This window comes from Canis lupus, chromosome 4 (genome assembly GCF_048164855.1).
Source record: "Canis lupus baileyi chromosome 4, mCanLup2.hap1, whole genome shotgun sequence".
Taxonomy (NCBI): Eukaryota; Metazoa; Chordata; class Mammalia; order Carnivora; family Canidae; genus Canis; species Canis lupus.
In genome coordinates, this window is record NC_132841.1 from 58693810 (window position 1) to 58718564 (window position 24755).

Sequence of the window (24755 nt, forward strand, 5' to 3'; positions counted from 1 at the left end):
GTCCTTTCCCTAGATTGCAAAAGACTTTTGTGAACTATGGAGAGGCCATGATGTACAGCCTGGAAACCTGCCCAAATGCCTGGCTGAGGACCCACTCGGTGTGGGGCAGGTAGTATTTACTCATAGATGTCATAGTAGTAGTGGCAGGAGTAGTAAGATCAATAATAATCCTCACCGGATCCTCCTTTGTTCCCAGTTATCCAGGGTTAAGTGAATATGTTGTTATTACAAACTGTAGAACAGTACAGAGAACCTCCTCTGATAGCTCCATCCCCACTCTTCATCCAATAAGTAACCAGTGATACCTAGTTAGTAAATATTCTTCTAGACTTTGTCTCTGCATGTTCATGAGTATATGTGTGTGAGTGGAAATTTAGATTTCATTTTGCATTTTCCTGTACACTGGTTAGAATATTTTTCTGGAAATTTGCTCTTTCATCTAACAATGTGTCTAGTTTCTTTCCACACTGGGACAGGGAGACATACCTGATTTTTTTTTCATTTAACAAAAATGTGCGATTTATTAGTCAGCTAGAGTCAAAATGCAATCACTAGATTTCCCCTTCTCTATTCATCTTACCAAGCACAATACAGAACAGCATGTTAGCCTGACTTTCTTCATGTGAGTCACCAGCTTGGGTCACTGTTTTGCCTGTAGAAGCCCCTTTCTCCGCATCACAGTTCAGAGTGACAGAATTGGAATCTTCTTTCTCAGAAGTACACATCACTGGCCATGGAATGACACATAGAATGATCCAATGGTCCAGGTGGTAGAAAAGTTTCAAATTTATGCAAGGTCCCCCAGATGCTGCTTTTCTATGTGAGATTGGTACATTGTATCCAGTGCTCCTGTGGGAGTCACCCCTCCAAAGATGATACAGGTGTTTCCCCAAAGCCACAGCTGAGTGGACAGCGCAGCCTGTGGGAGGTGCCCCAGTGGGACTTAGTTTCTGCTACTTCTGGTCACTTGTGTCAGTGCAATCACATCATCATAGAATCTGTCCCCTGCCAAGCCTCCAGGGATGAAGAGCTTTGTCCCTGCTGCCACCACCACATGACCATGCCCGGGAGATTGGAAGTTTTCCACATGTGTCTGTCTGTGACCAGGTCAGAGTGTTTGCATCAAACACATGCAGCTTCACATCCTGCATGGGCTGGGTGCCTCTCTTTCCACCCACAAAGATATACAACTGGTTTCCAGTGGCTTCAGATGATGTGTGAATGGTCTTGGGAACAGTGGGGGATTGCTCACCTCTGGCATGGTCCCAAAGTCCTAGTTTCAGGATTCAGAACTTGTAGGCAATTTCAATTTCCTGACTAGTCATCACCTCCAAACACCCAGACGCTGTGAGGTGCATAAGAAAGAACAAAGCCGGCATGCTTGGAATGGGGCAAGAGGCCCTCCAAGGTGGCTAAATCCCGGATCTGGGGTGTGCACATCTGAGAAGCTCTTGTTTGGATCTGCTCCCCCAACAATGAAGACCTTGCCTCTCAGCACCACCTGCTGGGGGTTGATATGAACAGCTCTGACCAACTGGAGCACAGGATCTGTCTCCAGGGTGCAGGGTGTGTGCATGTGTAAAGGTGTTCCATGTTGCTTTCCTAACTTGTCTCCGGGCAACTGGCAGCAGCTTTGTGGTGTCCTGTGGCAGCTTAGGATGGTCCTGGGCTTATCTGATTATTTGTGAAGGTTCAGGATGTTCCTCCATGGGGACATGTGCCATGGTTTCATTCAAGCCTTCCCCTAATGAACATTCAGGCTGCTTCCTTGCGTGATAAAAAGTGCCTGGTATACAAGAGGCTTTTCTTTGTCTTAGTGCCTCTGATCATATCTTCGACTTTGTAGATGGGCAGGGAGAGTCTTTATTGTCCTGGAAATATGAGATGACCAAAGCTCATAAGGAAAAAAATAACATGTCCACAAACAGATATAGATAGCAGTTGCACAGAAATTCAACCCAAACCTAACATTTCAGCCTTTCTCAGCAGAGCCCTTCAGGAGGTAGTGAGTCAGTATTGTGACTGCCAAGATCCCTTCTGCAGCTCCTCTCTTGGGACTCTCAGTAGGTCATCGCTCTCTTGATCAGAAGTCACTCTGATTTTCAGACAGGTGAGGTCATGAGGCAATAATAACGAATGACTCACAATTGTTCATCCTTTCCCACCAAAGTTTTTGTTTCTGATGACCCCTGAATAAAACTTTTGGGTAAGAAGGGTCTTTAGAGACCACCATATCCATGCTTATTCAATGGAGAAATGTAAAGCCCAGATAGGGCAATAACGCTGCCCAGGGTTACACAGGAATTTAGTGACAGAGCAAGAGCTTGAATCTTGAACATCTAGCTCCCACTCATTATACTGTACCATTTTTCAAGAAGCTCAGTAACTGAAAAAGAGTTGGGAACATATTTTAAACAATGATTTGTAATTTTTAGTGTGCTAAGGGATACCTGGGAGCTTGATAAAGGCAACAATCATCAATGGATGCTCAAGCCATTAGGCAAAAAGTCATTGGGAAACTTTATGAAGGAAGACAACACTGATGTCATCTGACCCCAGGTATTAATCTTAGTATCTCATGTCTAGACATGCGATAACCAGACGCAATGTGTCTTATGATGGGATACAGCAGGACAGCAGGGAGTACTGTTATCACCCAGGAAATATCCTTGCCAGAGAGATAAATAAAGAACCTCAATCTAGTCAAGCTTCTAGAACTAATATCAGTTTACAGGAAACACAGGGCATAGAGAAATGCATTAACTGACATTATGAGGAAGTCATCAACCATATCTAGAAAGTGAGACACACTACAGGATAAATTATCTGGTATCTTCAACATCCTCCAAAAAGTTAAAAGTTGTAAAGGAAAAAAGGAGAGCAAAGGGAATATAGCAGTTTTAAAAACTTAAGAGACATAATAACAAAACACAGAGTATAGACTTTAGAAACCAGCAGTAAAATATTTTTGAGATATTTGGAGAAATCTGAATATGGACTGTTATTAAATGATATAAATATTATTATTAATTTTTCAAGGGGTGATAATGTTGGAAATATATATATATTAAGTCCTTGTCCATTAGAGCTGCATATAGAATTATTTACAATGAAGTACCTTGAGTTCTCTAGTTTGCTACAAATATTCCAACAAAATAAGCATGTGTGTAGGTAAAGGGATGGTTGGAATAGGACTGACAAAAAGTTAGTGATTGTTGACTGGGATAGTCACACGAGGAGTCATGGATTATTGTCATTGCTTTTGTATATGTTTTAAAATTTCCATAATAAAGAGAGAGAAAACATCCCTATTCTGGTCTCATATGATATCACTGAGCTTCTGATTTGATAGGCATTAGAGAGTCAGGAATCTGTATTTTTGGCATAAACCTCAGGTAATTCTGATGCAACTGGTACAGCAACCCAACTTTGAAAACCACTGAACTAAAGTCTACGGCCATGTCACCCTGAACGCACCCAATCTCATCTAAACTGATCTAAGTAGAGGAACATATTTTGGTCCCTTAAACAATAAATGCATCTTCAAATTTGAGATAATTGAAGAATCCAAAAGAATAATGACAATAATGGAGTATAATATACTAAATTTTCAAAGTTAATGTGAGTTTTTTTGTGTGTGTGATACCAAAAAAGAGGAAGAATACATATTTTTTAAATGCCAACCAATAAATTTAGAAACAATTACAGGATTAGAAAACCATTACCCTGCAACCACAGATGAAATAATTGATTCAGACAAGGATCATCAATGAATGTTAAAACCCTTGGTTTGAGAGGACAGGATATTCATATTGTCTCAAAGCTTTACTTCCAGATTATAACAAGGGAAATGTGCATTGGCAATGGAGACAACTGACTGTCATCATCACAGTGGAGCCACAGGACCCCAGGGCCTCCCAATATGATGGAAAAAGTACAAAATATCACCTATGTGGTATGCTTGCCAACTATGCTTACCTGAATCTAAACATGAGGAAGCAGTCATCAAAGTCCACAATGTGGACATTCTCTTTTTTTTCTTAAGATTTTATTTATTTATTTATTTATTTATTTATTTATTTATTTATTTATGAGACACACACACAAAGAGAGGCAGAGACATAGAGGAAGAAGCAGGCTCCCCTCAGGGAACCTGCGATGTGACTCAATCCTTGGACCCCAGGATCACGACCTGAGCCAAAGGCAGATGCATAACCATCCTGCCACTCAGGTGCTTCCAGTGTGGGACATTTCTATAGGACATTTGGCCTGGATCCTTCCCCAAAAGCCAATGTCATGGAAAACCAAAAAATGTGGATATTCACAAGGCTGCTCAATTTGTCAACATACAGAATAACACCCAGTGCTCATCCCATCAAGTGCCCCCGCTCAGTGCCTGCCACCCAGTCACCCCCACCCCCCGCCCACCTCCCCTTCTACCACCCCTAGTTCGTTTCCCAGAGTTAGGAGTCTCTCATGTTCTGTCTCCCTTTCTGATATTTCCCACTTATTTTTTCTCCTTTCCACTTTATTCCCTTTCGTTATTTTTTATATTCCCCAAATGCATGAGACCATATAATGTTTGTCCTTCTCTGACTGACTTCTTTCACTCAGCATAATACCCTCCAGTTCCATCCACATCGAAGCAAATGGTGGGTATTTGTCGTTTCTAATGGCTGAGCAATATTGTATACATAGACCACATCTTCTTTATCCATTCATCTTTCGATGGACACCGAGGCTCCTTCCACAGTTTGGCTATTGTGGACATTGCTGCTAGAAACATCGGGGTGCAGGTGTCCCGGCGTTTCATTGCATCTGTATCTTTGGGGTAAATCCCCAATAGTGCAATTGCTGGGTCGTAGGGCAGGCCTATTTTTAACTCTTTGAGGAACCTCCACACAGTCTTCCAGAGTGGCTGCACCAGTTCACATTCCCACCAACAGTGCAAGAGGGTTCCCTTTTCTCCGCATCCTCTCCAACATTTGTGGTTTCCTGCCTTGTTAATTTTCCCCATTCTCCCTGGTGTGAGATGGTATCTCATTGTGGTTTTGATTTGTATTTCCCTGATGGCAAGTGATGCGGAGCATTTTCTCATGTGCATGTTGGCCATGTCTAGGTCTTCCTCTGTGAGATTTCTGTTCATGTCTTTTGCCCATTTCATGATTGGATTGTTTATTTCTTTGGTGTTGAGTTTAATAAGTTCTTTATAGATCTTGGAAACTAGCCCTTTATCTGATACGTCATTTGCAAATATCTTCTCCCATTCTGTAGGTTGTCTTTTAGTTTTGTTGACTGTATCCTTTGCTGTGCAAAAGCTTCTTATCTTGATGAAGTCCCAATAGTTCATTTTTGCTTTTGTTTCTTTTGCCTTCGTGGATGTATCTTGCAAGAAGTTACTGTGGCCGAGTTCAAAAAGGGTGTTGCCTGTGTTCTCTTCTAGGATTTTGATGGAATCTTGTCTCACATTTAGATCTTTCATCCGTTTTCAGCAAGAGAAAAAACAAGAACCATATGATCCTTTCAATAGATGCAGAGAAAGCATTTGACAAAATACTGAATCTCATAGTCTTAAAAGAGATATGCTGAGGGAGTTAAGGTTGAAGTATTATGATTTCTGCAATTGACTTTCAAGTGGTTCTGAAAAAGAATGCACGTGTGTGTACGGATGAATACGTACATTCATACACATACATATTTATATAATGCAGGTAGGACCAAAAGTTAACAATTGGCATATTTATTTGAAAGATATATGGATGTTAATTATACCGATTTTTTGGTTGTTTCTGTGGGCTTCAAATTTTTCAAAATAAAAAAAGCAAAGTATTAAAAAAATAACAGAAATAATCATTTCAAAATAAAAATAAATACATTTTTTAAAGTAACTTGTTTTCTCCCTCTGTCTCCTCTTTTCCTACTCAGGTACACTGTCAGCTTCTTATTAATTACCACCCAACTGGGATTCTGCAGCGTTTATTTTATGTTTATGGCAGACAACTTACAACAGGTAAAGAGGATTCTTCTGGGTAGAGTGGGAGAAAAGCAGACATCCCACTGCTAGGACTGCATTAGCAAGAGTGTAGTGTTCAGATCTTGGGAGGAGATGGTTTCATTTCTCATGCCTGATCAGACTACTTGGGAGTTCTCTCAGTCCTATAAATCACCTTTAAAAAATGTGTTTATTTATTTGAGAGAGAGTGAGAAAGCAAGCATAAGCAGGGGGAGGAGCAGAAAGACAGGGAGAAGCAGACTCCCCACTGAGCAGAGAGCCTCAAGTCGGGGATCCATCCCAGGACTCTGGGATCATGACCTGAGCCAAACAAAGGTGCCCCAAAAATAACTTTTTAAGAGGATTATTGAGAAGCCAAAGCAACATCTGAGGAATATAGCCAAGATGAAGAGAGAGGCTTGTAATCATGTCCAATCAGAAACAACTGGGAATTTTTAGCCTGAAAAGTGTTGGTGAGATTCACTTCAGGTATCTCAGGGTTGTCACAGTGAAGATGACTAATTAAATGTAGGACAAACAAGCTGCAATCTTGCCCTCGTTGCATTTCCATGAGGCATAACGAATCAATCACAGTGTTCTTTCTTGGCTTCATGGAATAGAGGGAGCATAATTGGTTTTGTGCATTCAAACAGCCAGAACTATGGCAACTGTTGTAGTTGAAATATTCAAGCAGATAGATTTTGCTCAGTATTTGAGCTTTCTAACTTTTAGGGCTATCTAAAGTTAAAGAAGATATTCTTGTGTAATCAACTTCCATTCTCCGAGTATATGAGAAGAAACCATTTGACGAGGAGGAAGAGCTTGGGTTAAATGACAAAAAGAGATCTTAAGATTCTAAGGGTTTCCTTTTGTCAAAGTCATGGGCACTACAGTTGGGGTTACCAGATTTGGCAAATAAAAATATACGACACTCAGGTAAGTTGGATTTTCAGATACACAAGAATTTTTTTTTTCTATGAGTATGTCCTATGGAATATTTGGGACATACTTTACTAAAAAGTTACTTGTTAATTATCTGAACTAGAAACTCATGTGGGTATTTTGTATTTAATCTGACAACTCTGACTATGCTGCCCCTCGTTATGTCTATGTCAGATGGTGGAAGAAGCCCACGTGACCTCCAACAACTGCCAGCCCAGGAAGATCCTGGCGCTGACCCCCATCCTGGACATCCGCTTCTACATGCTGACAATCCTGCCCTTCGTGGTCCTGTTGGTGTTTATCCAGAACCTCAGGATGCTGTCCATCTTCTCGACGCTGGCCAACATCACCACCCTGGGGAGCATGGCTCTGATCTTTGAGTATATCATAAAGGTCTGTGCCTGAAATTGACTGCAGAAGGGGTTCTAGATACTAACCAGGGGAAAGATAGGATAGTATCATTACGGGCGGGTGAAGGTGAGAAAGGTGCCCTCCTCTGAGCAGCCTCTGCTAAGTGACATCTGTGAACACTTCTGCCCACAAGCCACAAAAGCTAGTCAACATCATCACCATCATCCTCATTGTCACACTGGATAGCAGTGAGTCAGCTGACAGTTAGTGAATACCTTCTGTGACGCAGGCATGGTGCAAAGCACTGGGATTCAGTGGTAGGTGAAACTGGTGGTGTATCTGCTCTCATGAAAGTCACATCCATTCGGGAGGATATACCTCACTAAAAACCAACAAAAATTAGAATGGTGGTAGGTTGACAAGGGATACACGTATGATAAAGACATTTTATTTACTTGGAGTCAAGTTCTTAACATATATTAACTCACTGAATCTTTACAGTGATACTATTTTATATATTTTATGTTTTGTAAGTACTACCCTTATCCTCAGTCTACAGACAAGGAAACTGATCAACAGAAAAATTTGCCTCCCAGGCCCATGCTTTGCCATTATCACCACCCTGAAATTCTACCATTATAGCTTCATTTCTTTGAATCTGAAAATCTTAGTTTCCTATTGCTGATGTAGAAAATTATCACAAATCTAGCCATTTAAAGTAACACAAATTTATCTTACATTTCTGGGTGTCTCACTGGGATAAAGTCGAGGTGCCAGCAGGGCTGGGTGTCTTTCTGGAAGCTTATGGGGAGAATCTGTTTTCTTGCCTGCTCCAACTTCTAGATGCCACCTGCATGCCTTGGCTTATGGTCCCCTTCCATCTCCAAAGTCAGCAATATAAGGCTCACCCTTCCATTGAGATGCCACCCTCTCTCTAGTTCTTTCTTTCAATTCCCTCTTCCACTTTTAAAGACCCTTGTTATTACATTGGACCCACCCAGGTAACCCAGGATAGTCTCCTTATTTTAAGGTCTGCTGATCAGCAACCTTAATTCAGGCTGAAAACTTAATTCTCCCTTGCCATATAACATAACATATTCACAGATTCCAGGGACTAGGACATGGATATCTTTGGAAAAGAGCCATTATTCCGCCCACCACAGGAAGTCTCTTAAATTAATCATCCTCTCTGCATGCACACCAGCTACTAGACTGTAGGACTCTGGGGGAAGTGATGAGAAAGAGGCTTTGGAGAATGAGAAGACAGGAGACCTGAATTCTCACTCAGGCTGTGCCACTAACTTGCAGAGAAGCCTTGGGCAACTCCCTTCTCCTCCCTGGGTCCCACTTCTCCCACATGTAAAGATGTGGGAAATCACAATGTGGTAAATACATTCAATGCATTCCTTAAGAGGGAATGAACTCCTGATCCACACTACAATATGGTTGAAGCTTAAAAACATTATGCTCAGAGAAATAAGCCAGTCACAAAAGGACAGGTATTATATCATTTCACTTATATGAGATAACGTGGGGTAGTCAAATCCATGGAAATGTAGAATAGGGGTGACCAGGAGCTGGGTAATGAGTTATTCTTTCACAAATACAAAGCTTCGATTTGGGAGGATAAAAAAGCTCTGGAGCTGGGTGGTGGTGAGGGTTGTACATCAGTGAAAATGCGCTCAACACCATTGAATTGTACACTTAAAAATGTTTAAAATGGTAAATTTTAGGCTATGTATAGTTTATATGTATATGTAATTAGGCTATGTATAATTTACCACAATAAATAAAGAACTTTAAAATTTTTTTAAAGATTTATTTATTTGAGAGAGAGAGAGAGAGAGAGAGAGAGGGAGAGCATGAGTGGGGGGAAGAGCAGAGGGAGACAGAGGGAAATTCTCAAGCAGACTCCCCACTGAGTGCTGAGCCCAATGATGGGATGGTGACAGGTCTCCATTGCAGGACCCTGAGATCATGACCTAAGCCAAAATCAAGAGTCAGATACTTAACTGATGGAGGCACCCAGGTGCCTCAAGAACTTTTTTAAAGGTAAGAAGGCTGATTTGGCTCTAGCTATCTCACAGGTGCTCCTGATAGTGTCTCTGTTGATGGCAGATGTGGCCCAACTGTCTACCAGGCAAAGTTGGAGGATGACTCCTATGCCATGGCAAAACCAATGCCCTTCTTCTACTCCCTTTCAGGAGATTCCAGATCCCAGTAGCCTCCCCTTGATGGCGAGCTGGAAGACATTCTTACTGTTCTTTGGTACAGCCATTTTCACATTTGAAGGCGTCGGTATGGTAAGATGGACATGAGGTTTGCAAGAATGGTCCCCGGTGCCCTCTGGGGAAGCTGGCCATTCCAGAAGTCTTAAAGTATTTATGAAAAGTGCATAAATACTTTTCATAATATGAAAAGTATTTATGATCTGCTCCTGCTGGAAGGGAAAATTAGGACCCATCCACTGGGTCACCAACCACTCCATGCACCACACTAAGCCTTGAAGCCTGAGTGCAAATATACTCATTAGCCCAGGCCGAGTAGGGCACTCCTGGCAATAGAGTGGAAGCAAATAGAAAGGAGTGTGGCCCTTCCTGACCCTGGGCCACCCAAAGAAAAAAGTTTGTACCCGTAGGGGAAACCTGATCCTTCATGAGGAGCCATGCTTCTGACTCTTCTTTCTCAATCTCCTTTCACTTTTAGGTTCTGCCTCTCAAAAATCAGATGAAGCATCCACAACACTTTGCTTTTGTGCTGTACTTGGGGATGTCCCTTGTCATCATCCTCTACATCTGCCTGGGGACACTGGGCTATATGAAGTTTGGGTCCAGTACCCAGGCCAGCATCACCCTCAACTTACCCAATTGCTGGTATGTCCTTGCCTGCCTGGGGTGATGCGAGGGGAGCAGAGTCCTGGGATCTGAGCCTTAGCGACAGAATGTGGCATTCCTTCGGGTTGTCACTAACACCATATATTAACTGCCAGTGTTCGTATGATGATAACAGGTAGGTTTGACAATCCAGGCATTGTGCATTATCTGGTTAAGCCCTCATAATAGCCCTATGAGTTAGCATGATTATTATGAAATCCATTCCCTAGATGAGGAAGTTGCTGTTTGGAGTGACCACATGGAACCTTCCCAGCTCACACTGTTTGTGATATTTGACACTGAATCTGTCTGACTCTATGGTTTAAAGACCCTAACACAGAATGATCTGGGAGTATTTAGGAAGCACAAATAGCAACAATAAAAAGTATAATTCCAGAATAATGCTTGAGGGTCCCACAGATGGACTATTAGTCAGGCCTCCAGTTCCAGAAATGGACCTAAGACACCATTGTTATGCCTCAGTTGGAATTTAGTTTGGGGTTCTTACACTTGATCATCCATCTACTCATCCATTCATTCATCCAGGTAACATTTTTGGGGCTGGCACACAGCATTCACCGAGTGTTGTCCATTATCATTATTCTGGCAGTATACTGAGTGCATTGAGACTATGCAGTCAGTAGAGCCAAGTGTTGAAGAGCACAGGTTCTAAAGCTAAGTAAAGGGATTTGCATCCTGATTCTTATGTGACCTTGGACAAGCTACCTAATCCTGCAGACCTCATTTCCATTGTTGGTAAATGACAATACTAATGCCTATGTGTATAGGTTTGGTTATGCTCCAGTCATAAACAACTCCAAAATCTCAATGGCTGAACACACACAAATGCTTAATCTATGCTCATGCTACATGCCCAGTATGGGGTGGCTAGGGCTCAGCTCTATACTATCCCCACTCAAGGACACAGAATGATAAGATGGCCATTCCCTCAAATGCTGCCATGGCAGAGAGTGCGGTGAATCAGGCCCTTCACCATGAAGCTGCTAAAGGTTCCCTGGGAAGTGACATGTATGTTCACCCAGCTTGTACTTCTTTGGTCAAAGCAAGTCCTATGGCCACATTTCACCCCAAAGGGCAAGGGAGTGATTGTGAGGATTAACTGGTTTTATATATTATATATATATATATATATAAAGATATATATATATATATATCTTTAAAAAGTGTCTGACACAGGGGTGCCTGGGTGACTCAGTTGGTTAAGCATCTACCTCTTGATCTCAACTCAGGTCTTGATCTCAAGGTCATGCATGACTTCAAGCCCCACGTTGGGCTCCATTTTGGATGTAGAGACTACTTAGAAAAGAAAAGTGCCTGGCACATAGTAAATACTAGCCAAGTATTAGCTATTGCCATTGTTATATCTCCCCACAGCCTGTTCCTTCAGAGGTGAGTAGAATGGTAGGGCATTCATTTCCCACAAGGCCACAGCTAATAAAATGAGAAAAATACCACCAGCCCCACCTACCTCATTGTGTTGTGATAATGACTAGGTGGGGTAATAATGTGATTTCTTTAAAGTCAAGATAATCATTCTAATATGTTATTTCTATTCTGGGCCATTCAGGCTGCCACTGGCTACCCTGGACAGGGCACTTTCCTTGTGTGGGCCTCAGCTAGAAAACAGGCATCAGGTGCCATGAGAACTTCACATCTGCTCTGAACCGGGCTGGCCATCAGATTCCCCAGAGGAGTCTTAGACAAATACCTCTTCCCATTAAGAAAAGGACCAACAACCCAAGAAAAAAATGGGCATGTGCACACAGTTCACAGGCGAATTTTTAAAATGGCATTTTATATGTTTGAGAAGATAGAAATGCCAGAAAAAAACAGAATGGCAAAGACTAGCATACATTCACACATTGTGTTTTGACAAGGATATGGGGAAGCAAGCATTCCAATACGCCAGGACAACAAAGGGGCAATATGTTAATAGCTATCCAAAATTGAAATCACATATACTTTTAGCCAGCATTTTCACCTCTCATGATGTATACTAAATGTGCATAGATATGTCTGTAGCAGGATATATTTTGCAGCATTGTTTACTAGTGAAAGACTAGTAAATATCCATTAGCTGGAGACTGGGCCAAAAACATTATAGTGATCTATGTTATTAGAATACCAAGCATCTATTAAATAGAAGAGCCAAGTCTATGTGTACTTACGGAAAACAATCTCCAATATATATTTAATGAACAAAAACGGAGCTCAGTGGTGTGCAGAGGATGCTACCGTGTGTGTGTATAGGTATACCTACATCAGGTATAAGCTTTTATGTGCACTGATTATTTCTGAAAGGGCTACAAGAAAACTGTTAGAGGAACTGCCTATGGAAAGAAGAACTGGAGGCTGGAGATCGAGTGTGGAAGGGAAGCTTTTTACTATATGACTTTTGAACTAGCAATTTTACTCTATACAAATATACCTTTTTAAGAAAGTAAAAGAATTAAAGGCACAGACACCTGAGCCACAGGCCTATTGAATCAGAATTTTCAGGAATGTGCACTTTTAATGAGCTTCCCAGACGGCTCTGATGGCAGGTCAGGCCTGAGCCAGTTCTGTAACTGGGTGACAGGTACCAGCTTCTGAGCAATGAGTGAGTCCTGAATGGCCCTGTCTGGAAGTTACATCAAATGTCATGTCCTATCCATCTGTCTGCAGGCTGTACCAGTCGGTCAAGCTGATGTACTCCATTGGCATCTTCTTCACCTACGCCCTCCAGTTCCACGTCCCAGCTGAGATCATCATCCCCTTCGTCATCTCCCAGGTGTCAGAGAGCTGGACACTGTTAATAGACCTGTTTGTCCGCACAGCCTTGGTCTGTCTGACCTGTGAGTAGAATATAAGGGCACTCTTTGCCCAAAGCTGTGGCTGTGAGTCACATTGGCGTCTACCTCAGTATCCTTGACTCTGCCACTTACCTTCTTTGTGACCTTAAGCAAGATAGTTCACCTCCCTGCACCTCAACTTTCCACCTGAAAAGGGGGCTTAACAGAACGATCACATGTTGCAATCGTCTCTACTGTCTACACATGGAAAGTATCCATTGGCTGGTTTATGGGAGAAAGAAGTAGCATTCATTCACTCATACTCCTATGTTCCTGCTAGAGGCCAGGCACCATACTGACATTGCCTTATACTCGTGACAGCCTAGCAACATAATGTTACCAACTGGAGGAACTATGGCCTAGAGAATTTAAGTAACACACTCAAATCATACAGCTGCTAAGTGACAGAGCTGGGATTTGAACACAGGTTCTATAGCATCTAAGCCTGTCTTCTTCTATCATGTGCCATATTCCTTCCTATTATAAATTAAGATCAAGTCCCTTATCATAAAGTGGCATTGAACTATAGGAGCAAACAAGGGCTGATTGTTAGTCTTGGAGATCAGTTTTTGGGTGCAATATTTACCCTTTTCCTCCTTCCATCTTCCTCTCTTAATGCTTCCTTCCATTCATTGGTTCACTCATTCATTCTACATTAGGCACTGTTGTAGATGTTTGGGAAACATCATGAGCGGGGCTGGGGAATTTTTTTCTCTGAAGCAAATCAGAAATGGTGCCCCATGAGGAAAGGGGGAAAATCTAGGGATGTTTTGCTTGGAGAAACGAAGGCTTGGGAACTTCTATATCTGTCCTGAAACACCTGTGAGGTAACACACAAGAGAGAGAGAATTTTGTTTTAGAGACTCTTAGTTTAAAGTTGAGGAAATGCAGTTTCAGTTCAGAGTCAGAAGAAACTGTAATTCTTGGAGGCTTCCAGAAGAAGAACATGCTTTCAGATGTTCACATAGATGGAGTTCTAGAAGCAGAAGCAGCACATTCGATGGTTTAAGAGATCACAGAGTTTCCAGTCTGTACCAAGACATTAGGGACCTGTGGCTCTATTGTTCTGAGATCATTCCTAATAGGAAGGGTCTAAGTTGAGAAAAACTGAGTAGTTCAGGCCACTTAAGATCAGGGAAGGCAGTGTTAGACAGAGCTGACCATCTAACGACATGCCCTGCTTCTATTATATGTGGTATGACCATTTCCTCCTCCTTCTTCTGTCAATTCCATTATCCTTCATTCATTCAACAGTCATTTGTTGAGCACCTACTGTGTGCCTGACATTGTGCTAGGCACTAGGGATACAATAATGAATAATAAAGAAGACATGCTTGTAAGAAATATATGCAAAGAAATAACTATAGCACATTGTGATGAATGTTATGATGGTACATAATGATGTACCACCATATGATGGTTAAGATAAGAAGAGGGTTCTCTAAGAGTACATAAGAAGGTCCTATATTTTAGCCTAGGTCAGGTCAGGGAGTCCTCTCCAGTGGAGTGATATTTCAGTTGAGATCTAAGAGATAAGTAGGAAGTAGATGGAGGAGCAAAGAAGGTACCATATGTAGGCAGCAGGCTGTGCACAGATCTGAGACAAGTACTTATGTACCGGCCTCTTTGGAAAACTAAAAGTGGGGAGTGATAAGATCTGAAGCCAGAAGACCTGGCAGGGAGTCATCAGAGACCTTGTGCTAAAGGAGATCGGCAATGGAGGGCTATGGAAGGTCTATGAGCATGATCTTTCTAGAGAGTTCCTCCAGCCTACCTTGCATTATAGCTTTCCTTTACATTATTTTCTCTGTCCTGTCAGTATGGGCTCTCTTGGAGAACAGACACTGATTCCTCTCTGTGGCCTCCTCTAAGTAAACAATTTATTAAATATCTGAGAAGGGAAAGCTGTGGACATGACCATCCCATCAGAGGGATGATGAATTCTCAACTGTGAGAGTCGATGAGTCTCATTATCTGACTGGATGTTGCAGCAATTTCAGAAAGAAGTGAGGTTTTCTTCAAATCCAGCAGGCTAGTATGAGTGCTTTCCAAGACAGTTTTTCCCCTAATTTGTTCATAGGAAAATCATACAGTTGTGCAAAGTGAAATCACATAATTGCTATATTTATTCATTCATACATTATTGAAATTGGACCCCCATGGAAAATTCATGTTTATGTTCATCATAGGTATAAACAATGGAGATTTAAGAAGACCCCGTTTTAGAAAAGGTGGGGAGAGAGCAGCCTATTGCTGTGTTTATGTTTTATGCTTTTAATTACCAGGATCATTCTAGGAGTAGGAAAACAAGTAGTCGAGATTCTGACAATGACAAAGCCATCTCACTTTTAATTCATTCTTGCTTCTCGACAGTAGCTATATTTTGTAGAGTAGTAAAAATTCACAGTAGATTCAGTGTCTGATTAAGAGCCAGACATTTATTGAGCACCTAGAAGAAAGAGCCTTAGACAGGCATTTCGATGGATTCTCATCAAGAGAATATGTGACCTCGGCCATATCCCATTCCCTCGAGGGCTCTAGATGCCCCCACCTCTTTAATAAGAAGATGATGATAATAGATAGATGACAGAGGAGCCTTTAAAATAACTATTATATTTGAAAAACCCAATAGATAGAAGGAAAGCATCCATATTGGCCATTAAAATAGAGCTGGGAGTCCAGAACCACAGTGCCTGACCTCCTGCTCACATCTGCAATGAAACTCTTTCCCACCTTTCCAAAATAGTCTGTCAGGCATCTATGGGATTATAAGGCTCCAAAGAAATAGTTTGTTTCTGAGCTTCCTTCTTGCAGGAACCATCAATGATTCTAAATTTCTTCTATTTCTGCAGGTGTCTCAGCCATCCTCATCCCCCGCCTGGACCTGGTCATCTCCTTTGTGGGCTCAGTGAGCAGCAGTGCCCTGGCCCTCATCATCCCGCCCCTCCTGGAGCTCATCACCTTTTATCCTGAAGACATGAGCTGTGTCACCATTGCAAAAGACATCATGATCAGCATCCTGGGCCTTTTAGGGTGTGTATTTGGAACATACCAAGCCCTCTATGAGTTGATCCAACCCATCAACCATTCCATAGCCAACTCCACAGGTGTCTATGCATAATTATCTATTTTTATCCTAGTAGCTCTCCCTCCCATCCCCAACTTGACTTCCATTGTGGATGTTATATACATTCATCAAATCCCAACATTTCTATATTAATTAGCGACTTCTTTATCTTTCCAAGAAAAATGTACATGACACAAGTCAGTACTCATATCTCTCAGGCTATGCCTTTTTTGGTTTTGGATGTCTTCAGAGGTCTTTTGCACCTATGAACCGAAACCACATTCAATTATTTGTATCATCTCCCTCATTTACTGGGAAGAGGACTGCCATTCGCCCATGGAATCCCTGGAAACAGACCAAGCACAAATGTAAATGCAAAAGCAATTGTTTTCTCTATTCTGCAGTTGCTTCCCTTAAAGCATAAGATTTAGGGAAGTGTGTGTTGGGGAAAGGGCAGTGTTCTATTTGGATATTCTTCTAAGTGGGAGAATCACAGATGGAACAAAGAACTTAGTAGTAATTTTATCCGACCATTTGGCTCTGCCACTAATGTCCTATGGGATCTTGGGCAAGTTCTTCCTTCTCTCTGTCCCATCTATGAAATGCAGGACTAGACGAATCAGTTGTTAAGGGTTCATCTAGATCTAACATTCTGTAAGTGAAAAAATAGGTTAATTTGTCCTTCAACCACATGTGTGAAAATCAAAGTGATTGCCATCTAGCAAGCCATACTATTGCCCTGGAGATATGGACCTACTGGAAGTAGAGTAAGGGATACAAACATATTTCTTAGCAATCTGTCATTATGGTGATTTCCTACCTAGAAAGACATTACCTCTTTCTCTCCTTCTCTTTTCTCCCTCTGAAATTTTAAGGCCACTTAGAGCTATTTAGGCCAAAGAGTCTATGCAATTTGTGTGAGAGAGAAGGATTTCATCATGTGCAAGGACTACTGACCTACTTTAAAAAAAATTATACCTAGTTTTGGGAAGGGTTTTGAAAAACAGATAATCTTGTATTTTGCAGATGGGAATATACATTGTTATAGCTTTTCTGAGGGACAATTCTATAATACATAAGTTTTAAAATATGTGGCCCTCTGACCCACTAATCCTGGGAATTTATCCTAAGAATACTTTGTGTTTGCAAAAATTTATGTAAAAGGAGAGCTTATATTTTTATAATATTAAAAAGTTGGAAACACCTAACTTTTAACCTAATAGACACATTAGGTTAAATTATGACTCTTCCAAAATAAAATGGTATATGCCCCCCACCTATGGCAAAAATGCACCCATTGATATGCAAATATATTTGTGATTGATCAGTAGGTAAAGCTGGTTTATTAAGAACATTATGTGAACCTAAAGTAGACAAAGACGTTATGAGAAAATAAAGCTATAGATCAAAATCTTTCATGGACATACATGCAAAAATTGTAAAAAAAAAATTAGCAAATCAAATTCAACAGTATATTAAAAGGGTAATGTATTATGGCAGAATGGGATTTATTCTAGGAATATAGGGTTGGTTTAATATTTGAAATCAGTGTAGTTCATTCACCATTATTGATAAACTGAAATAGAAAAAATAATCATCTCAATAGACACAGAAAAGCATTTGGCAAAATCCAACATCTATTCCTAACATAAAACTCCTAGTGACTGGGCAGCCCGGGTGGCTCAGTGGTTTAGCGCTGCCTTCAGTCCAGGGCATGATCCTGGAGACCCAAGATCGAGTCCCATGTTGGGCTCCTTGCATGGAGCCTGCTTCTCCTTCTGCCTGTGTCTCTGCCTCTCTCTCTCTCTGTGTCTCATGAATAAATAACTCTTAAAAAAAAAAAAACAAAAAACAAACTCCCACTCCCAGCAACTAGGAATAGAAGGAAACTTTCACAACCAGTACAAAGTGTCAATGAAAACCTACAACTAATGTCATGCTGGATGGAAAAAAACTCAGTGCTTTCTTTCCCTGTACGAAAGATCAGAAGCAAATCAGAGACGTCTACTCTCACCACTTCTATCTGATATTGTGCCGGATATCTAAACAATGACATAGGTCAAGAAAAAGAAATATATGGCATCCAGATCAGAAAGGAAGAAAGAACTGTCTTTATGAAGATGTCATTATACAAATATAGAAAAATCCAACAGAATCTAAGAAAAAGCTACTACAAATTGGTTTACAAAGCTTGAGGACACAGAGTCAATATACAAAATCCAACTGTATTTCTCTGTACTAGCTGAGAACAGTCAGAAATTCCACTTATAATTGCATCAAAAAAGATGAAATAATGGGGGAATAAATCTGATGAAAGACATGAAACACCTGTTAAAGACTATAATATATAATATTCATGAAGACTATAATATTTTTTAAGATTTTATTTATTTATTCATGAGAGACACAGAGAGAGAGAGGCAGAGCCATAGGCAGAGGGAGAAGCAAGCTCCATGCAGGGAGCCTGAAGTGGGAGTCAATCCCGGAACTTTGGGATCATTCCCTGGACCGAAGGCGGGCACTAATATTATTTTGCAGGCACTATTATATTTTGGTAAAAGAAATTAATACCTAAATAAATAGAGACATAAACCTTCTTTATGACTCAGAAGACTCTTTGTGGTTAAGATATCAGTTTTTACCACATTCAGCAGGCTTTTGTTTTGTTTTTTGTATAAATTGACCAACTGGTTCTAAAATTCATATGAAAATGTAAAGGACCTAGAAGAGCCAAAATATCTATGAAAAAGCAGAACAAAGGTGGGGGGCTAACACTGTCTGATTTCAAGATTTATAACAAAGCAATAGTAACCAAAACTGCATGGTGTTGGTGCCAAGACAGACAAGTAGATGAATAGACCAGAATAGCACCCAGAATAAACTCTCTCCGTATGTGGGCAACTGATTTTTGACAAAGGTTCAGAGGCAAAGTAGTTGGAAAAGGATTGCCTTTTCAAGAAATGGAGCTACACAAATTGGATATCAATATGCCCAAAAAAGGGACCTAGGTTCCATACTTTACATTGCATATATTAATCAACTCAAAATAGACCTATAAATCTTAGGCCTCAGTATAAAACCTGAAACTGTAAAATTTTTAGGAGAAATCATAGGGGAAAAAATGTTGTGACCTTGGGTTAAGCAAAGATTTTCTTAGATACAATACCAAAAGCACAATCCATAAAAGAACAATTCAGTGCAGTAAGCTTCATCAAAATTAAAACTCTTACTCTTCAAAAGACACTGTTGAGAGGATGGAAGGAAAAGCCACAGTCTGAGAGAAAAATCTTTGCAAAGTTATGTGTATTGAAACTCTCATACCCAGAATACATGAAGAACTCTTAAAACCCAGTGATAAGAAAACATCCTTTTTTTTTTTAAAATAAGCAAAGGTTTGAATAACCCATTACCAAAGAAGATATATGGATGGTGAATAAGCATATGAGAATATGTTCAACACCATTAATAATTAGAGAAACCCAAATAAAAGCCATAATGAGATCCCACCATATAGCTAACATTTAAAAGATTGACATCACTAATGTTGGCAAATATGTAGAGGAACTCCAGCTCCCATAAAAGAAAAGGAAACATATACCTACAAAAGACTTATACATAAATGTTCATGGTAGCTTTACCATAGTAGAAAATGCAACACGTTCTGTAGGGACAGAAAGATTGTTGAAAGGTGAAGGAGTGGGTGAGTGAGTGGGAGGCATTACAAAGGGGCATGAGGAAACTTTTGGGCTTGATGGAGAATGTGTTCATAATTTTGATTGTGAGGGTGGCTTCCCAGGCGTGTATATATATTTTAAAACTTACCAATTATGTACTTTAGGTATACACTGTGTAATATTAACTATGCCTCAATACAGTTGTTAAAAAACAAAATGTGAAGCATGATTCCATTTAGGTTCTTTTTAAAAAAGAAGTCATTTGCATATACTCAAGCAATTTTGAAGAGTATACACAACATAAAATGTTATAGGAATTTTCACAAGTTGGTTGAGTTAGAAATGAAATTTTATGGTTTTTTTTTTTTTCTGCCTGTGTTATTGTGTTTTTAGCAGTAACGTTGATTTTATAACTAAAGAAACTTCATGTGAGGGGAAAATTTGTGTGTGTGTGTGAGGGGGAAATTTAATGATTTGTTTCACTATAACAGAAACACAATTTTAAAAATAAAAATTTTATCTTTAACCCATATGAGAAAGTACATAAAGCATAAATGTACAGTGTAATGAATACTTACAGGTAATGTCACTTTTCAACCTCCCCTTCTATGACATGACTGATGCTATGGAATCCCAGGAATCCCAACTGGAGTTAGCTGACTTCTCATCCTCAGCACATCATCATCCATTTACCAATAGTCAGATGTCCAGCAACTAACTAGCTCTTGGAGGAGATGTGAAATAACTATGAAAGAGAGGGGAGGCAGAGGGGAGCATCCCATCCCTAGATAAGAAAGCTACAAGCATGGAGAAAGTGAGGCTTTGATATATATGGAAGCTTTCCTATAGAATATAGAGCAAGTTAAGACAGTGGTTTATGACTTTGGCGGGGGGAGTCATACACCTTGTTGAGATTCTAAGGGAAGCTATAGATCCCCCTTCATAAAATTCATGTAAATGCATGCATGCTAAACTGTATGTGCAATTTCAGGAACAATCACAAAATCCATAAAGTTAATAGACCCTGGGTTGCAAAAGAACCTTTGGAAAGAGGAATGCAAGAATGTCTGCTTCTCATAGCATTGAACAATCTATAGATAGTGGATAGCCAACCCTGGCACTAAGGTTTGCATGCAAAATAAAGCAATGCAAAATCAGATTAGAGAGGTAAGCTACCAGACATTAAACGTCAGGCACCATGTGACTGGTGCAACACACACTATCTGATCGCAGCCTGGCCTTTGAAGATCACTGATAGGACCCAAACTGCTCATTCCTGATGCAACAATGTAAGCTGAATTCTCTACTGCTACGTGCTTCTTTGGCAAAAACTGGGACCTGGTAGCTGGAATAGAGATATTTTAGGGGATATCGAGGATGGAGAGGGATTCCTTCCCCTACCTCAGGACCTTCAGAAATATCTCCTGTTGCAGTTCTCTGCTGGATAAATGTGATCAGTCTTAAAATGATAGAGCTGGACCACATTTGGGGCATAAAGTGGAATGATCTGCAGAATCATTTTAGGGAGACGCTTAATTTGGATCTTCAGCAGGCAAGCCCATCAAAATGAGGAATGATGAGAGAACTGGGGTTGCTACAGAACTCACTGCTAAAGCAACACAAGCCTTGCATGGGCGGGTGGGCAGCAGAAGTCACCCAAGTGAAATGGAGGCATTCAGAGTTGGCCCCAAGTGGACATTAGTGACACAGTGCAATGGTTTATAAGTCACAGTGCCCCTGGCAATGAAACTGAAAGGCAAATTCCTAAGGATAGACAAGATTTGCTATTGGCAAACAGTGTCCAGGCTGACTCAAACCTACACAGGAGCCTCTCAAACGAGTACCTGAGTTCAAAGATCAAAAATGGGTGATGGGCCAGAACTGTCTGGTATGGCAAATACCACTTGAAAGTGAAATTGAGGCGATACGACTCTTGAAAGGGAAGTTCATCAGGAGGACTCCAATTTCAGAAGCTGGACTTACAAGTCAGGGAGGTAAGTTCCCAGACAAGGAACATGCAGCACCGTGTGACCGAACACGCACACTATCTGATTACAATCAGCACTCTGAAGATCACTAATAGGACCCGAACTGATCTTCTAGGATAAATTCTCTGATGTCTGTGCTGCTTTGGTAAAAACTGGGACCCAGTCGAAAGGCCCTGGGTGATCTGATCCCTCCTGAACTCTCCAGCTGCTTCGTGCACCAGCAGCACCTTTCCTTCCAGTTTTAACGGTCCTTGTCCAGTTCCCTGAAAGCACCATGTTCCTCTTTGCTTCAGAGCTTCCACATACACTATTCCTCTCTTCCCCTACTCAAGTCCTCATTTCTCAGATGTCAGCCATCGCTTCCTCAAGAAAACCTTCTCTGACTTCGTACTATACTGACCCAGACACTGCAGTCCCCAGTAACTTCTACTTTGTAACACATCACAATTGTGGTGTTTATTTGCATGTTTGTCTCTCTTCCTGCACTGAAGTTACATGAGAGATAGCTCAAACTCTTTTTTTCCCTCAAAATGGAGATGTCAGCAACATATTTTTTAAACTTTATTTTTGAAAAATCTTTAAGGTGGCAAAAATAATACAGAGTTTCCAATATACCTTTCACCTAGCTTTCACTTAATGTTAACATCTTACCCTAATACAACAATCAAAGCCAAAGTAATTAACTGGTGAAATCCTGTTTTTGGGCCTTTTTCTAATCCAGCATCCAGTTCAAGAGCTCACAGTATCTTTATTCTCTCTAATCTGTGAATGTTCCTTAGTCTTTCCTATTTATTTTATTTTAATTTATTTTATTTACTTATTTACTTATTTAGGGGAGGGAGAAGGGCAGAAAGAGAAGCCGTCTACCTGCTGAGCAGGGAGCCCCACATGGGACTCGATCCCAGGACCCTGGGATCACAACCCCAGCTGAAGACAGATGCCCAACCGATTGAGCCACCCAGGCACCCTTCAGTTTTGGCCATGGCCAGTCTTGTTCATGGCCCCATACTTTTGAAGAATACTGGCCATTTATTTTGCAGTGTCTTTCAATTTGGGTTTTTCTAATCTTTCCTCATCTTGGAGGTTAATCCATTTTTGACAATGCCACAGAGGTCTCATTGTGCTTTATCGATGCATCATATTGGGAGATACATGGTGTCAATGTCTTATTACTAGTGATGTTAACTTAATGATATACATGGTTAAGGTGGTGCCTGCCAGTTTTCCTCACTAAAAAGTGACTACTTTCCCCTTTGCAGTTGGTATCTTGTAAGGGAAATACCTTGAAACCTTGCAAAATCTTGTTTTGTTCTTTAGAGAGAGAGAGAGTGCTAGCACAAGTGGGGAGGGAAGGGGCAGAGGGAGAGGGAGAAAGAGAATCCTAAGCAGGCTCCACGTCCAGCATGGAGCCCAATACTGGGCTCCATCTCACAACCCTGAGATCACGACCTGAGTGGAAATCAAGAGTCAATCACTTAACTGACCAACCCACTCAGGCGCCCTACAAAATCCTGTTTTTCATTATACTTTGACCTAACAATTTTAGCATCCATAGGTGTCTCCTGTCTGCAGCAATTATTACAATGATATTTGCCTAATGGTGATTTTTTTTTCTCTTTCCAACATTCCTTCTACATTTAACTGGGATTCTGTTGTGTATGGACTAATGGATTTTTTTTTATTCAATGGATTAGAACACATTACTGTCATTATTTATAGTATTGCTCAAAATATCCAAGATTTGGCCATTGAGAGCTCCTTCAAGTTGTTTCCTGTGTCCTTACAGTATGCCCCCATGCTTTCATTATCCACAATATATTTATTTTTTCAATCCTAATAGACATATTTTCAATTGCTAACCCCTACTCCTGTGAAAAACAAATTGACTGAGTAGAATCCAATATTTGTGTGCAGATCCTTTGTACTTTAGCTTTATTGTATCCCATCGAAATACTGTAACTTCAGTTATCTTTCTTACCTCCTTCAATGCAGTTGCATTCTTCATTTGAAATATAATTCGTTTGTTATCATTTGTATTCCATGTTGTTTCTCCTCATCACCTGACTGATTTTAATCATGTTTTAGGTATGAGGACCATTATTATAGTTCTAAGAGTGCCAGTTACACGAAAAGATACACTCAGAAGTCTCCTGCTTCCTTCATCCTTTATACCCTGTTATGATTTTCCCTTCTTTCCACAATATCCCTACCTAACATAAAGGAGATGTGGTTTATGTATACAATGGAATATTACTCAGCCATTAGAAACGATAAATACCCACCATTTGCTTCAATGTGGATGGAACTGGAGGGTATTATGCTGAGTGAAATAAGTCAATCGGAGAAGGACAAACATTATATGGTCTCATTCATTTGGGGAATATAAAAAATAGTGAAAGGGAATAAAGGGGAAAGGAGAAAAAATGAGCAGGAAATATCAGAAAGAGAGACAGAACATGAGAGACTCCTAACTCTGGGAAACGAACTAGGGGTGGTAGAAGGGGAGGTGGGCGGGGGGTGGGAGTGACTGGGTGACGGGCACTGAGGGGGGCGCTTGATGGGATGAGCGCTGAGTGTTATTCTATATGTTGACAAATTGAACACCAATAAAAAATAAATTTATAAAAAAAATATCCCTACCTACCCTCTGCAAACAACTAATCTCATTAATGCTGGCTCATCTTTACAAATGAGCACATGAATGTATATTTATTTATACCCACATCTTCCTTCTTACATGAAAAGTAGCACATTGCACATTGCACTTTGCCTTTGCACTGAACAGCATATCCTGGAAATCACTCAATATCGATTCAAAGATCTCCCTCATTCTTTTTTATGGCCAAGTAGGATTCAGTGTGAACATATTGTGGCTTATTCAGTCACTTTCTTAGAGATGTTTACATTTTTAGTATTTGCAATCACAATGCTGCCATGAAAAGTCACATGCAGGTGTATTTTTGTATGGTGGGAGGTGTATCTTCAGAGGAGATTCCCAGCGGTGGAATGTTGGATC

At 40.6% G+C, this 24755-nt stretch overlaps 1 protein-coding gene and 1 pseudogene across 5 annotated transcripts in view; one reads left to right on the forward strand and one right to left on the reverse strand.

The window, feature by feature from the left end:
- Positions 1–24755, forward strand: part of SLC36A3 (solute carrier family 36 member 3) — a 47919-nt gene that overhangs the window by 10377 nt on the left and 12787 nt on the right. For 4 of the 5 annotated variants that reach the window (XM_072824447.1, XM_072824445.1, XM_072824448.1 and 1 more), the window contains 7 exons: positions 14–109; positions 5926–6010; positions 7109–7327; positions 9490–9588; positions 9992–10158; positions 12844–13013; positions 15863–16043. In XM_072824447.1, the coding sequence (XP_072680548.1) occupies positions 14–109; positions 5926–6010; positions 7109–7327; positions 9490–9588; positions 9992–10158; positions 12844–13013; positions 15863–16043 (1017 nt within the window). Of the gene's footprint in view, positions 1–13; positions 110–5925; positions 6011–7108; positions 7328–9489; positions 9589–9991; positions 10159–12843; positions 13014–15862; positions 17986–24755 lie in introns of those variants that run through there. The other variant, XM_072824446.1, reaches the window with a different exon arrangement.
- On the reverse strand, positions 552–2478 carry LOC140631675 (rab9 effector protein with kelch motifs pseudogene; annotated as a pseudogene).